General features: G+C 42.6%; 1 protein-coding gene across 1 annotated transcript in view; it reads right to left on the bottom strand.

The window, feature by feature from the left end:
• Window positions 1-6,000: 6,000 nt before the first annotated feature.
• TTC27 (tetratricopeptide repeat domain 27) overlaps window positions 6,001-16,833 on the bottom strand; it is a 75,225-nt gene continuing 64,392 nt past the window's right edge. Inside the window, exons 17-20 of the mRNA XM_064158742.1 lie at window positions 15,487-15,684; window positions 10,016-10,127; window positions 9,344-9,444; window positions 6,001-6,233 (exon numbers count right to left, since the gene is read on the bottom strand). Of these exons, the coding sequence (XP_064014812.1) occupies window positions 6,111-6,233; window positions 9,344-9,444; window positions 10,016-10,127; window positions 15,487-15,684 (534 nt within the window). The 3' untranslated portion in view covers window positions 6,001-6,110. The remainder of the gene's footprint in view (window positions 6,234-9,343; window positions 9,445-10,015; window positions 10,128-15,486; window positions 15,685-16,833) is intronic.

Here is a 16,833-nt window from a genome sequence, read left to right as displayed (position 1 = left end):
CAGGAAACTTGGAAAACTCCTACTGACCTCAGTGTCAACACTTCTGAGGAGTAGTTTGCAAAAATGTTGCTATAGCTCTGATTAGGAACATCTCAGAATCTGAATCCTCTTTGACACCTGCAGTCAAGCAGCATGTGCAGACAGAAGAAGCAAATACCTTGCTGCCTTTGCCATGACCGAAGGGTGTCACAACACTGCAAGTTCTCAGTGCTACCACAATTTCATTTCATTTTATGGACCTCAGTTCTTAAACTGTTTCCATAGCCCATTTCTTTCCCACACTGATTTATAGAGACTCAATTGGAGGTTCTGTTTGAAACTGAGCAAATTACCTTACATTGCTTCTTTTGAACTTCCTTTGCTTGCCTTTATCAATTTAGAGATTACTGCATCAGTAGAAGCCCTCGTGGAGTACAAACACGTTACAGAATCACAGAATCAATGTGGTTGGAAGAGACCCCAAAGAACATCCAGTCCAACCCTTGACCCAGCACTGAAGGGGCAACACCAACCATGCCCCTGTGTACCCGGTCCACATGCTGCTTCAGCACTCCTAGGGATGGCAACGCCAGCACTGCCCTAGGCAGACCATTCTAATGTTTGATAACCCTTTCTGTGAAGAAATATGTCCTAATATCCAGACTAAACCTCCCCTGGTGCAGCTTGTAACCATTTCCTTCAGTCCTGTTGCTTGTCACCGAGGAGAAGAGGCTGGTCCCCTCAGGTAGTTGTAGAGAACAATGAGGTGTCCCCTCAGCCTCCTCCAGACTGAACAAGCCCAGCTCACTCAGATGCTCCTCATAGGCCATGTGCTCCAGGCCCTTCACTGATCCTGTTGCTCTTCTCTGATATGCTCCAGTACCTCAGTGTCCCCCTATAGTGAGGGGCTCAAAACTGAACACAATACTCAAAGTGTGGCCTTACCCGTGCTGAGTCCAGGGGGATGATTATTTCCCTGTTCCTGCTGGCCACAGTGTTCCTAATACAATCCAGGATGCCTTTGGCTTTCTTGGGCACACTGCTGACTCAAGTTCAGTCATCGACCAATACTACAAGCTGCAGCTTTCCAACCACACATCTCCAGGTCTGTAGCTTACTATGAGGCTGTTATGACCCAGGTGCATGATCCAGCATTTGGCCTTGTAGAACTTCATACAATTAGCCTTGGCCCATTGGTCTAACCTGTCCAGATCCCATTGCAAAGCTTCCCTACCCTCTAGCAGATCAACACAGCCACCCAGCTTGGTGTCACCTGCAAACATAGTGAGGGTGCACTCAACTCAATCCCCTCATCCAGATCATTAATAAAGACATTAAAGAGGACAGTCCCCAGTACTGATTGCAAGCCATATTTCAGCTACAACCCCCTCCTCCTGCTTGGCATGGAAGTAAGTTAGTTTTGCAGTTACAGTACCTTGCCAAACCTAAGACTTGCCTATTTTAAACTTGCAAACATAAAATGCAGACTGGCTAAGGGTGTGCTCACTACACCTGCTTCTATGACTGGATAGAACTGACAGTAAAATTACAAGCCTCTAAAAACAGCAGATGATAGCACTGACAACAGTGAAATCTGAGTGGTGCAACATGGGCTGCAATGAATTAAACAAATTAGAAATGTGTAGATATGGCTGGAGTGCTCCCAAACAGACACAGTCCCTCAGACCATATGGGCTGTTAAAAGCCCTCTGGCATTTGTGCCTAAAAGCTTGGCTCTTAATTTTGAGCTATTGCCAAGTTGTGACTTACATTCGCTCTCCTGCTGCATCTGTGACATCTGGTTGCTCTGCCGTTTCTCTCTGGCAATGCAGTTGGTTGGCCTGGTTATTTACTGCTCCATCCTCTGTGCAAGGTAGGACTTGTGCCTTCCTGCCCAATGAAGAGTGTTAATCTTTTTTGCCTTGTTTCAGCAGTTCCACGGGGACCATTATCACCCTCTCTGAGCTGCTGTTCTCTCTCCTCACACTGTGTTTTCTGGCAGAGGCTTACAGTGCCCTTTGCCCCCATCATACATAAAGATACTTGTTCTCTGTCTCATCCCCAAGGGGCTCAGACAAAGTAGAGGGAAAAAACACCCTTTTCACACTCCTTCAAGTAACTCTCATCTTACAACAAACTGCATTTTTTCACATTGCTGCTAGCTGCTCTCTAAACTAATTGCAACCTTGAGATCTCTCACAACGTCTTTCCTACCAAGAACTCAAAAAGAGACCTTGAAGTGGGGAAGACAGATTAGAGGGATGGGGAAAAGGAACATTACTACTGGAAATGGGCAAGATAAAATTTCTGCGTGGCAGAATTAAAGAACTATAAAATTCAGGGGTGCTTTTCCACAAACCAAAGGTCACAAAACACCCAGACCTGAGAGATCACACAGAAATGGGGAAGCCAGCTCTGTGCAAGAGACACTGGAGAAACACAAAGGCAGTTTCCAGGACTGCAGGATCACCATTCTGTCAAGCAGAAAGCAAAGGTTAAGCAGGACAAGAGACATGGAGGTGGATGGAATGATTGCACTGAGCACAGAGAGAATATGACCACAGGCTCACAGGATATTAGGGGTTGGAAGGGACCCAAGGAGATCATTCAGTCCAACCCCTCTGCCAGAGCAGGACAATCCTATCTAACACAGATCACAGAGGAACACATCCAGACAGGCCTTGGGAGTCTCCAAAGAAGGAGACTCCATGACCTCTCTGGGAAGCCTATTCTGGTGCTCTGTGACCCTTACAGTAAAGAAGTTCCCCCTTGTGTTGAGGCAGAACCTCTTTTGCTGCAATTTATACCCATTGCTCCTTGACCTATCACAGGGAGCTCTAAATGATGCTCATTGAGAGATGGCAGTGGGCAAGAGCTGAATTGTAGGGGTTAACCTCTAAATGTGACTTGCAAAATGTGGCTGCTTCACTTCAGCAGTGATGTCATTAATAGGCTAACTTGCAGTTTCGAAGATTTTCATGCTGTTAATCCCAGTTTTCCATTGCATGGCTCTTGGCTGAAATTTCTTTTGTCTGGTTCATTACATTGCTTTTTGGCCTAGAACTCCTGTAGCTGACTCACAGGTCACTGAGGTTTAAAATAAATAGGAAAAAAAAAAAAGAGAAGGGCCATATGACATCACTGGTGATTACAAGGTTCTTGGTGTGTTCTGAGAAAACATTTAGGTCAGAGTAAAGTGGAAACAGAAAAATGGGCTTTCATACTTACGTCAACTTGGAAAACAGTTCTGTACAGAAAACACGAGTTAAATACAAGAGATTTCTGGACTCAAGCCACTCAGTTCTTGCAGAAAGAGTATTTAGTTTAGGTATCTGTGGATTAAATTTGTAATAGGTCTTTTATCTACCCCACCACAAAAGGGCAGTGACTCAGTGAAGCCAGCCTGAGTCTGCAGACTTACTTTTCTTGCCTTAGCAATGAAATAAAACATGTGAACTCGCTCGCTATAAGGTAGATACACTCACTAATAATGATGAGACCTTGGTCTTTGGAGGATGTTAACAGTTAAAAAAAGAACCCTCTGCTACTGCATTTGGCCCACAAAGGATTACTCTTTTACTAGTGTAGCTGAGAGATCAGTATAAAAGTTTGTCTAATGAATGCAGTTGCTATATTAGAGCACATGCCTGAATAAGCTACTTGTCAATTGAAACCTATCCATTCATAAGTACTTCTGAATGATGTACAAGCTATCTGTATGGCAGCATTGCAATGGCTTCTGCGTAACACTTGCACTGTGAAATTCACCTTGTCAGCCAGTTTCATTTCTGAAATCTATCATACCATCCAAGGTGGACTTTACAACAACTTCTAAGCTCAAAAGAAAGAAAAAAAAAGAAGGGACGAAGGGAAAGGCAAAGGCAAAGGGAAAGGGAAGGAGTATTACTGGTTTAGCAGTTCTCACTGGGGGAGAGGTGTATCTTTTCTATGCACTTGTGTACAGAAAATTTTCAGAAAGGCAAATTAACACTTCTTAAAGTAAGTGCTATCCACCTATGCCTTGATTCAACTACAATGATTTTGTGATGCAATGATTTCTAAAATTCCCCTCTGTTCACTCTTCAGCCATCATAGAAGAATCATTTTTATTACTGTTTGAATTTAAACAGGTTTTTCATGCCTTTTCCTCTCCCATTCAAAGCACAGAGGGAGAGGAATTTTGGGGTATACTGGACTCCAGGACACCACTCTATCACTCCCCCTCTCAGATGGACAGGAGAGAGGTAAAATACAACAAAGGCCTATGAGGCCCATGAGTTAAGATAGATGCAATTTAATAGGATGAAAAGCAAAAGCAGAGGCTGCACACAGAAGTATGAGCAAAGACATTAGTCTCTACTTGCCATCAGCAGACAATGTCCGGTTGCTCCCTGGGAAGCAAGGCTTCAACATGCATAGCGGTTCCTTTGGAGGACAGATGCCATCAACAAATGGACCCCACACTTCCTTCTTTCACTTAGCTTTTATGTCTGAGCTGATATCATATAGTAAGGAACACCCTTTTGGTCAGATTGGGTCAGCTGGCCTGGCTGTGTCTCCTCCCAACATCTTGCCCATCCCTCAGCCTTACTGCTGGGGGAGTAATATAGGAAAAGCACAGCCTTGGTTCAAGAGCAGCCAAAACACAGGTGTGTTATCAGCACCCACCTACAGCACTGCAAAACACAGAACCAGCAAAGACCTTCTGGGGAGAATTAACTCCATCACAGCTAAACCCAATACAATCAGTAACCCCTAACACTGATTAGCCTGATTTAGATGATCCTTGTGGTCCCTTCCAACCCTGACTGATTCTATGATTCTGGTGGGCCCCTCCTCACTATATATATATGAGCAGAAGAATGGGAGCACCTCCAGCAAACTCACTCAGCATGAGTTTTAATGCTTCTTCCCTTTCTGGGCTATTGCAATGTAGAAGTGTTTTGGAGCCAGCTCTCCTTCACTAGCAGGTATACCTATTGATAAGATTCCACTTTTGTGGAAATCTTATGTTAAAATGCTGTCAGCAAAGTATTACTCTCCATTCCAAGAAGCTTTTCAAGGATACAAAGCTTTACCAAGACATGAAGATGGATTTTTTTACCTGTTGCACAGCAAAACGACACACTTTTACTGCTGCTTCCAATCCAATTAATTGCTTGGTTTCCTCTTACCGTCTGCCTTTCTCTTCAGGGAGAGTGTCCTTGGCATTTAGTAACAGTATAGCTTTAATGAGCGGATCACAGATGGTGCATACCCAGAATATTGATAACTGCATTGTTGGAGACTGCATCCTTCTCATACAGAAGAAAAAGCCAAAATCATGATGAATGAGAGAACTATTTTGCTTAGATTTCTAGGAAGCCCGAAAACAAATCCCTCTTTTAATAAGAGCTACAGCAAATATGCTCAAAAATGAAACAACACAAAATAGTTCAGATGAAAATGACTCCTCCAGGTCCAGTCAGATGTATTCTAAATTAGACTTTGTATCACGTGAATAATAATAAAGACCTTTTGCTCTCGGCACCCCCCTCCTCTTCCCTTGTAAGCAAGTAACACCAAATTAATGGCAGAAAATGCCCAGACACCTTAGGCAGTCACCTCTGAGCCCGACCCAGCCCTAGCCTGCAGCCCCCAGTGCTCCCTGTCACCGCAGCTTCCCACAGCCTTACAGCTGCTCTGATCAGCCAGTGGCAATCAGACACATCCTCCAATTAGCTGTGGGCTGGGCCTGGCTCCTGCTTCTGCTGTGTGCTTGTCCAGCTCCTCCTGCCATGGCGACAATCTTGCTCCCCCACTTGCAGCATACATGGGGTGTCCCACGAAGGGCAGGCACCTGGGTATGATGTAGTAAGGTACAACTAATCTGCAATAATTGCTTTATCAGTACAAGTAGTTCTGCTCCAGAAGATCTGGGCCTGAAGAACCAACTCTGTAAGACAGTGACAGCACATGAGAAATTTAAAGCAGCAGCCTGAGCTGCTGGCTACAAGAAAGCTGACTGCAAGAACAGCACAGTACAGGAAAAAATGTTTATTGAGAGTGTTGCTGCATTAGAATTTCACCAGCACAAGTTGTGGCAAAAGATACATGACATTGCCTTCCTGTTGTGAAATGAGGTCTTTGTGTCAGCACTGATCTCTCAGCTGGTTGCTCAGTTCCTGGAGTTCAGCAATCATGTTGTCCATAGTTGTCACCTCATCAGCTATCTCCCTGTGAACCTCATTACTTGTTACATCTACAAAAAGTTGCTGCATGACAAGAAGAAATAGGTTATTTTAAAACAAACATACATTTATGCATTTCCTCTCTTGCAATGTGGCAAGCTCATCACCACTATCCCTGTTTTCAGTAGCTATGATGACATTTCTCTCTTTAAAAAGGTCATTTTGTGTCAGGTAAATAGAAGGTGCACATATATATTTATGTATATACACGTATACAGACTGGAAGCCTGTGCCACGTGTCTGGAATTCTGCCAAAGGGGCTGATCTTCCTGTGAAGATGGGTTTCTGCTCTGACCTGACTGCCTATGCTGACTCCTGATCCCATCAGAAGTAAAAGACTTTGCCATCAAACTCAAATTAGAAGCACATCTCTCATACCATCACTGCAGTTTACAAACTTACCTGCTGATAAATTACTAGTTGTAAATTTTCATGTCCATTTTTCCCAGTGTCATGTTCTGTTGTGCTTTCTTTTTCTCCAAACCCTCAGATAAACATGTTTTTAATATTTGATGCCAAGACATGTGTGAGTGGATACATGGACTTGTGTGTAATTATGCCACACAAAAACCTGTGGAATAATAGCATTGCTGTCTAAAACTACCTGAAGGGGCATTGTGGAGAGGTTGCTGCTGGTCTCTCCTCAGAGGTAATTTGGGACAGAACAAGGGGGAATAGCCTCGAGCTGAGACTGGGGAGGTTTAGACTGGACATTAGGAAAAGGTTTTTCATGGAAGAGTTCTCAGACACCGGAATGAGCTGCCCAGGGAGGCTGTGGAGTTTCCCTCTCTGGCGATATTCAAGAACTGTCTGGAGGCATTCCAGTGTGATCTGCTCTAGGGGATCCTGCTCTGGCAGGGGACCAGGACCAGATGATCTTTCGAGGTCTCTTCCAGCCCCTGACATTCTATGATTCTATGATTCAGGGACAAATCCAAACCAAGAAAATACATTTCTGTGGAGTACATCTGTACATAATGATATCATCAAAACATCATGGGGTAGTTTAGATACAAACAAAAACGTACATAAAAAGCCTGAACCAAAGTCTTCAATGTGCCTCATAACAATGCTGTCAATGAACAAAGGAACATCTTGCACAAACCCAGGAACATATTCCTGCTATGAATAGAGAAACTTTTCTTTTGCCCCTAAACCTCACACTAGGAATGTGAAAGAGAAGTTTGGTTCTTCCCGTTAAGTAAATCAAGATGCTTTAATTTTTTTCCTCTCCTTTCCCCCACAGCTGGCGACCTATTCATCTAGAGGCAACATGGGGAAGTTTCATGCACCACCATTGCTTAGGCTTTGTGTCTTATGTTCCCCCACAACAGTACCCAAATTTCATGCATTTACAATAAAGCTCCATATCCACAGTTGCAGCCTTCAGCAGACTGTGGTTGCATTAAGAGCATGGCAAAACACAGGAGCAGTAACATCAGAGATGGAGATCCCAGGAAAGGTGACAAAACAAGTCTGAGAGGTAACATTGTTTTACCTACTGAAAAACTGCTGGTTTTGTCCAATTGCATGTCCTGAGTATAAAATTTTGGAATGTTACAGTTTAAAAGTTACCTTCACTGTCCTTTATTCTTTCTGAAATCTTAACTACTGTGTCTGCTTCTAGCCCATTCCTAAAAATGCTCTTCTCTGTTAAAATGATAGAGAAAAACCCCACACCTATAGTACTATTGACTAATAAGGCAGGGAAAGGAGATGCTGCAGTCAAGCTTGGACACATACAAGAAGTGCTCAATTGTTTGTGCCTAGATTCTTAGAGAAGATGACCGAGTTATTAAACAACACACTTTGAAAATTCAGTATGACTTCACATTAAAAATGAGACTGCATCTTGGAAAAGATGCAAAACCAGTGAGGTCATAACAGCAGCTTTATCTCTGACATGTTTGTTCTCCCAGAAGTGCCATAAAAATTAAAGGCACCTGCCAGTAATACAATGTTTATTTAATTAGTGTCTTTGGGAATTTGAAATGCAACTGGCTAGACTTGTTTATTCTTACTCTTTCAGATACTGTATGATCCTTGCATAATCTAAACCACCTGCACTTGAATTTACAGAACCTCTGTCAAGTAGTCCTGCTTTCTCTATAGTCATACTTGGTCTGCACACTTCCAGAAAAAAAGAGAAACAAAACCAAACTCAATTTATGAATCACACCAAAACATACACGTTGTGGCTTTTTCCACCACATTCTGAAGGCTTTGTTATGCCAGTATTTAAAAGCACAGCTTTCCTAGGCTTGTACCCTTAAAATTATAGGACTTAAAAGAGAGTGAGTCAAGTTTAGCAGGCTGATGAGCAAGCAATGCTTTGTAACACAAACATACATGCTGTAAAATTTACACTTTGTGATTGACAGTTACTAAATCCCACACACAGCCAGGAAGAATATGTCTTTAAGACATTAGGTGTACTTTGAATGAAAGTGTATTCTCTATCAGCCCTCAGTTAAACAATGACTGTCTCTCATGCTGTAGGATGAAAGGTAAAATCAGGATAACGATGGTTCAAGAAAGAGACTTGGCTCTTTGGGGGCCTGGCTATGTAGACACAACTCCAAACCCCAAACTCACAATTTAAACATAACATTTTCCAACAAATCATTACCTAAAGTGGCAGGGTGTGCACGAAAACCTTATTAAAAATAAGTTCTTGCTTTTAATAAATAACTCTGTTTATAAAACACTTCAAGTGGTGCAAAGCAATCCTGACATGTTTTGGGCCTTTCTGCAAGTTTGCATTCGTTTTTGCTGCGACTGCCCTGCTTCCCCCATGACTGCTCACAGAAGGGGAACAGATCTTTGAAATGATTGATTTCTTCCAAACATTTGAGTTTCTTTCCCAATATTTTAAGGAAAATTCTAACTTACTCTAAATTATCAATGCTATGTTTTAGACTAGGAGGTTTATTTCAGTCAAAGCCCAGCAGGAAGAAGGAAAGCATAAATCCATTTAAAACTGGAATCCTTAAGAGCATAGAGGTGAATGTCCATCTGATGATACACTGAGACAGGCAGGTATTACTTGACTCAAAACAGAGAAAGAGTTTCTGGCAGCAGAACAAAGATTCCTAGAGTTCAAACAAAAATTCCTACCTGTCAAACATTCCTACCTTTGCTTTGGATGACAAGCCACGTAAGTTGAGCCGAGCTGAGGAAAGCATCTGCAAAGCTTCCTGGTGATTAGATTTGGTTTTGCTGCATTTTATAGCCACTAGAATCCAAACACAGAAGAAAAGGACCCCAAACCAACAAATAAAAAGCATTACCTCTATAGCAATAATCCTTAAACAACATCTAATTAAAAATCTTGATACCACCCTTAGAAAATTTTAAATGTAAACAGCTCCCAAAAGAAATGCAAATAAAAATCATGGCAGGCAATTTGGAGAAGATACCTCTAAACTCTAGAGGTGTGTATATATCCTTCTTAAATGTAACTGTCACAGCACAGTGAATAGGTTTGCTGAGTCTAAACTTTGTCCACTTCCTGAGATAAACTACAGATACATTATTCACTTGCAGTATGAGATTGCTAGATCATGAAATGAGCTGATTCCACATTTAACAGGCCAGGTTGTGTTTTTGCCCAACACAGTTTCTGCCTGATTCCAAGTCTATTTTTGTATGCATTATCAATTGATGAGCTATGCTAGAAGATTTCCAAGAGTAGGAATAAATAAAATGGGTAAAGTAGAATATTATCAGATTATGTGTTACTAAGCTCAGTAAGTATTTCCTACACTCTTCATGAATAACAGAAGTCCTTTTCAGGGAAGACTTACCATGTGCAATCTCTATGGCTCCTTTCACTACTGTCTTAAAAGAAGAAACATCTTTCTCCCAGTCACTTGACTGAATTTCACATTTATGTGCCTTAGTGAGATACTGCAGGGACTGCAAGAAGGAAAAGAAAAAGATCAGTATGTGAGAAAACAATCTAAGAGATTAGTTTTAAATTTCTATGAAATTAATGCTCAATCCAGAAAATGAATGTATCTTTACTCTGCTTGATTTCCTGAGAGTTGGAGCACTGTCATTCTCTGCAACGGTAAGCACCAGCTGTAACACAGATGTTTTTCACCAATATTGCATGTCAAGCATGAGAGGCATATAAAGTAATGTGTGTCTAATATTTAGCTTCTAAAAATCTGCCTAGGCTGATGGATGTGACCCATGTTTGCAAGTCACCATAATTAAATGCACAAGAGTCCTGTGTCCAGTTCTGGGCCCCTCAATTCAAGAGAGATGTTGAGGTGCTGGAAGGTGTCCAGAGAAGGGCAACAAAGCTGGTGAGGGGCCTGGAACACAAACCCTATGAGGAGAGGCTGAGGGAGCTGGGGGTGTGCAGCCTGGAGAAGAGGAAGCTCAGGGGTGACCTCATTGCTGTCTACAACTACCTGAAGGGAGGCTGTAGCCAGATGGGGTTGGTCTCTTCTGCCAGGCAACCAGCAACAGAACAAGGGGACACAGTCTCAAGTTGTGCCAGGGGAAGTACAGGCTGGATGTCAGGAGGAAGTTCTTCACAGAGAGAGTGATTGGCATTGGAATGGGCTGCACAGGGAGGTGGTGGAGTCACTGTCCCTGGAGGTGTTCAAGAAAAGACTGGATGAGGCACTTGGTGCCATGGTCTGGTTGACTGGCTAGGGCTGGGTCCTTCTTGTGTTGAGGGCTCCAGAACTGCACACAGTACTCCAGGTGGGATCTCAGGAGAGCAGAGGAAAGGGGAAGAATCCCCTCCCTTGCCCTGTTGCCATGCTTCACTTGCTGCAGCCCAAGACACAGTTGGCTGTCTGGGCTGCATGTGCACACTGCTGGCTCATGCTGAGCTTTTAATCAACCCGGACCCCCAGGTCCTGTTCCTCAGGGCTGCTCTCAGCCATTCACCACTCAGCCTGGATTTGGGCTTGGGATTGCACTGACCCAGGTGCAGGAGCTTATACTTGGCCTTGTTGGATGTCATGAGGCTGGCCTGGGCCCACCTTTCCAGCCTGCCCAGGTCCCTCTGGATGACATCCCTGCCCTCTAGCAAGTCAACTGTGCCACACAGCTGGGTGTCATCTGCAGACTTGCTGAGGCTGCACTCGATTCCTCTGCCCATATCACTGACAAAGATGTTAAACAGCACTGGTCCCAGCACTGACCCCTGAGGGACACCACTTGTCACTGGTCACCAGGTGGACATTGTGCTGTTGATCACAATTCTCTGCATGTGACCATTCAGCCAGTTCCTCACCCAGCAGTGCTCCACCCATCAAGTCTGTATTTTTCCAGTTTGGTGACCAGGATGTCATGTGGGACAGAGTCAAATGCCTTACTCAGGTCCAGGTAGATCACTTGTACCACTTGTTTTCTATATTATTCCACTAGTATTTTCCTTACTATTGGCTCTTCTCTCTTTGTGTTGTCTTATTAAACCACCCTTATGTCAGCCAACAAGGTTTTAATGTTTGCTTCCAATTCTCCTCCCCATACCAGTGCAGAGAAGTGAGCAACTGTGTAATGCTTAGTTGCCAGCTGGGGTTAAGCCACAAGATCTTAAATATCATAAAAAGCAATAAAACACTTTTGGAATGGACTTCTGATTGCTGGACAAAGACAGGAATCAGAATTTGGAGGAGGGGGGGGATCACCCTAGAAGCCTTCTCCCTCCCATGGGAGCTCCAATTACTAAAGCACAGGCAACTGAACTGCTCATGCTGCCGTAGAGTGCAGTAAAGGCTTTAAGTCAAACCAAAGCAAATCATATTTTTTCACAGTAAGCTAGATTATACTTGGTAGAAGTTCTGGCCAGCAGAGGCAAGACTCTCCAAGGGAAGGAACAACAGCTTTTACAGCAGTCTTGTTTCAGTCTCTGCACATGTCTGAGTTAGAGCAGCAAATTATAAGGGATCTGCTGACAGATGTCAGGGAGGGGAAAGAATTCAAAGTCTCCTGGGCTGCTTTTTGAGCTTCTGGAAGTGGAATTTATTCTGGAAGAAAACAGTTATGTGATGGGGAAAGTTCAAGGAACAGAAGAGTTTCATAGCCTGGGTATCAATCATCAGGAAACTTGAAGGCTGGAAAGATTCCCTGGTGGGAAAGGGGTGGACTGGACTGCATTCAGCATAGTAAAAGAATGAAGTACTGAATGAGAAGTGTTAAGAGTAAATATATGCTAAGCTAAAGGAAAAAAACCAACACCAAACCAACTCCTTAATTTTTAACCCTATCTGACTGTGACTCAGCTTACCAAGCACTGTGTTGAATTGTAACTGTAGATTCTTGCAATTCATGACATCAGATACAGCAGCCAAGCAGAAAGATAAAGAAACTCAACAATAAACCTACCCTTTACAATAGCCAGACATACAAAGTTCTCTTTCAAATGCAACATCAGGAACAACACTGGTGTGCTGGTTTGAGGCTAACTGGAATATTATAATGAGAGAAATTAGATCACTGGTTGCAAAAAGAAAATAATGATAAATTCTGTATCATTCATTGGTTTGCTAAAAGGGATAAAAAGCCAAAGTGTAAATACTTTGCTCTCTGTTGCCTCAGAGCCCTTGCTGTTTTTCACTTCTCCTTTGCTCTGTTCTAGTATCTTCCACTAACAGATAACAAGTAAGCTTTGCTGATTGTTTGTCTCTCTGGGAGAGAGAGGGGGTGGTTTTGAGTCTCTTCTGGGTAGTTTCTTTGTCTGGGAGGGAGTTTGGACTTCTGTATTGTTTCTGATTTGCATATCAGGTAAATACCTGTAAATGCATTGTGTATATATGCTTGTAAAGCTTGCTTTGCTGTAAATACACTTTTACCTTACTTCCAAGCCAGCTGAGCTGGTCTGGTACATCTCAGCAGGGAGCTGGGGGGGGGGGGGAAGTTCCTCAACCCACCACAACTGGTTAAATGTAATTAAATCTACACTAAATAATGTATTACATGAATGGATAAAGGTCAGACTGCACATTTGCAAAGAGGCACATGACACTATGATGGATTTGGTTACATCTCTGTGTCCTGTGATGCTACAATACACTAACTAATGCCCTTGCAGAATTCGTTGACCTTTGTTGTAACAAATCTGGATGGCAAACTGCATGGATGTATCAGGATTTGTCCTACAGGTATTTACATTCAATTAATTTCTGACTGACAAATAATGGTGCTTGTGTAGCAAGGCCCACAAATACCATTTTAAACACTTGTACATGATAATGTATCTGAAAGCTGCCAGTGATTATATAGCGCATTGTAAGGTCATTTTTACACTGTCAATTGTTATATGCTGTGGCAGCAGGCAGGTTTGCTTTAGCATCATCTGTATCTGTGGTACCAAGGAGGTCCTCCTCCTCCTATGGTACCAAGATATTTGGGTACACACACAAAGCATGAATGGGCTGCCCAGGGAGGTGGTGGAGTCACCATCCCTGGAGGTGTTCAAGAAAAGCCTGGCTGAGGCACTTAGTGCCATGGTCTAGTTGACTGGCTAGGGCTGGGTGCTAGGTTGGACTGGATGATCTTGGAGGTCTCTTCCAACCTGCTTGATTCTATGATCCTATGATTTTAAAGCATTTTTCAAGTGTTTTATCTAATGATCACTACTAGAACAAGCAAAAAATTAATCTTGGCTTGTATTTCACATAAAAGATGAGAAAAACAACTCCAATTACCTCGGACCTGCTAAAGAACACAGGAACTCAGAACACCTAATACTGAGCTAATATCCTTCCCATTCAGTAGGAGGCTTCAAATGAAAAAGATCTACCAGTGATTGAGTACTGAATGGAGACTTATGAGTCTTGAGGAGGATTTTGCTTGTGTGTGGGTCTGTTGTTCAATGTTTTAATAATTACTGTTCTGCTGAGTGATAAAGATCACATTCTCTACCTGAACAGGAGGTATCTTCCAACCTGGTTGATTCTACGATTCTTAGGCATTGATAAACATAAATCCATTCTGCAGGGTAATCTAGACTGTAGGCATGTTCCATAACCAGTCTGAGTAGGAAACAGTTAAATTGCTGTCTAGTCTAGAAATAGCAAACATGTTTTAAAGTGGGTTAGTGAAAAATACTGTGAGGTAACCAGATTCTAAAATGACTACACAGATACTATAGACAAGGCTTCTGCTACTTTGCATGTCTGAGTAAGAACCTGAGGATATATTACAGGATATTGCAGTGTCTGTAGTTCTGAATCCTAAACAGGCCAAATCCCTTTATTGTTCATCAGTAGGGAAAAACAGAGAAGGAATAGAAGGGAGGAACTGAAGGTACAATGGAGCTGGCAATGATTAAACAAGGCATTTCACAGGGCGGAGCAGATAGAGGAAGACAATGAGTAAGGCCCAAAGAATTCTAAATTTAACCCCACAGGCATTCAGTTTGAAGGCCAAACCATCTGCCTGGCATGCCTGACAACAAGTGACATGCAATCCTCCAGACTGACATTTTTGCCCAGGCCAAAGGCATTCCCACAGTAGGAACTACATACTGAATGCTGACCTTGTGCGTTTTCAGCTTCAGTGAAGATCTAATCACCTGTAGGTATTTTTGGAGAGCACAAGGCTATTTGAATTTTGGAAACTTAATACCAGAAGCAAAGCACACTTCAGCACACAACAAAGTAAACACTTCCAGCATCACAGAGAGGTTACTTTGGAAATCAACTGAACTACCTGGGAAATAGTGGGAACAAGAAATGCAGTCAGAGCAGAACTATCAGAGGTATGGGAAAAGAAACCTACAGTTAACAGATTAAGAATTGAACAGCATTATTCAATTCAATTTTAAGGTAAGGACAAAGCACATTTATTCTGGAAACTCTAACTGTAGCATAAACTATCTTAAATGCATTTTCCCTTAGTGATTGCAAAGAAGAATATAGATGGTTTATGATGACACTGGATCATGCCACTAAGATCTGCTTCAATCCAGAAGCTACAGCATCTTGTCATCAGAATCAGAGATTCCAGTTGAAATAAAGCCAACAATCACCACCATTAGATTCTACACATTACACTGCCACAAGAAAAACTTCAGAATACAAAACCATGACAATGCACATTGGGTGTTTTAAAATAAAATACTGATAAAAAAAGAGAGATTGAAAAAAGAAAAAACACAAAAGCTCTTGTTAGAGATAATAAAATTAGAGGAACCTGAAAGCCAAACACCTCTGCAACAAAATCCTGTCTAGAAGACAACAGTTTGTTAGAGAACAGAAGGCTGCAGAAGTGTGTTTTCCATCAAATCCTATACCTCAATACATTTTACCTTCTCAGTATCTTCACTGCTGTCATTCTGTCCATTTCCATAAAGCTGAGCATAAAGTCTCCAGATCTCCCCATCATTTGTCACTCGTGAAGTCACTCTGCCCAACAGCTCTTGCAGTTTCCCTTTCAATCCACTTGCTACCTCTCCCGTGCGATCTGCCATTCCGTCCACTACTGCTCTCACTAGAATAGCCAGCACCTTACAAAAGCAGCAGGAAAGAGCTTTTATTTCAACACAAATCACTATCAGTACATATAAATATAATATTTGGTGTCTATTCCTGACTCGGTACAAGACAAATACAGAACCCTATGACACAGTTTCCCATACAAAAAAAACCCATGGGACAAACAAAACCTTAGAAATTAACCCAATGCTTTTTAAATGCTGCTTGTTATCAGTTAATCTCATTCCACAATTGCTCTCCAGACAGCTCCTTTCTTCCCAAAATTTACTTGGTCAAATCATTTCTACCAGTTTCACTTTCACACTTGACAGTGCTCAAATAAGAAGAGAACCCTTAGGTGCCAGACCCAGAATGATAAATCTGTAGTTTTAACACAACACAGAACTTAAATGAACTTTACTACAGTGAATGAGGAGCAAAAAAAAAACCTCCTTTCTTTGTCTGTGTTACAATTATTAAGAATCAATGTTCTGATTGCATTGCACTCAGTCTATGAAACTTCATTTTCAAAGGCTCATTTGTGGAATTTTCAAACAGGTGGGAGAAGCTTACTTATAAACTAAATGTATTATTTCTGATACCAATATAGGCAGAAGCAACATGGAAATATGAAGCTATGTGTTGTGTGTTATTTAAGAACAGAACTTAAAACTGCAAGGCTCATTTTTGGCCTTCCACAAAATCTAACAGAATCTGGATGCAAAGTTTACCACTCTGCTCATTTTTATTGCAAATGCTTCATTTTAGAGCCCAACAAACCCAAGCAGTGCTACAGGCTGGGGAGAGAGGGGCTGAGAGCAGCCAGGAAGAAAGGGACCTGGGGGTACTGGTGGATAGTAGGCTGAAGATGAGCCAGCAGTGTGCCCAGGCGGCCAAGAGAGCCAGTGGCATCCTGGCCTGCATCAGGAACAGTGTGGCCAGTAGGATGAGGGAGGTTATTCTGCCCCTGTGCTCAGCACTGGTCAGGCCACACCTTGAGTGCTGTGTCCAGTTCTGGGCCCCTCAATTCAAGAGAGGTGCTGAGGTGCTGGAAGTTGTCCAGAGAAGGGCAACAAAGCTGGTGAGGGGCCTGGAACACAAACCCTATGAGGAGAGACTGAGGGAGCTGGGGGTGTTTAGCATAGAGAAGAGGAGGCTCAGGGCAGACCTCACTGCTGTCT

This window comes from Pogoniulus pusillus, chromosome 18 (genome assembly GCF_015220805.1).
Source record: "Pogoniulus pusillus isolate bPogPus1 chromosome 18, bPogPus1.pri, whole genome shotgun sequence".
In the NCBI taxonomy this organism is placed as follows: domain Eukaryota; kingdom Metazoa; phylum Chordata; class Aves; order Piciformes; family Lybiidae; genus Pogoniulus; species Pogoniulus pusillus.
Note: the sequence above shows the minus strand (reverse complement) of the source record. Positions and strands in the feature narration are given on the sequence as shown.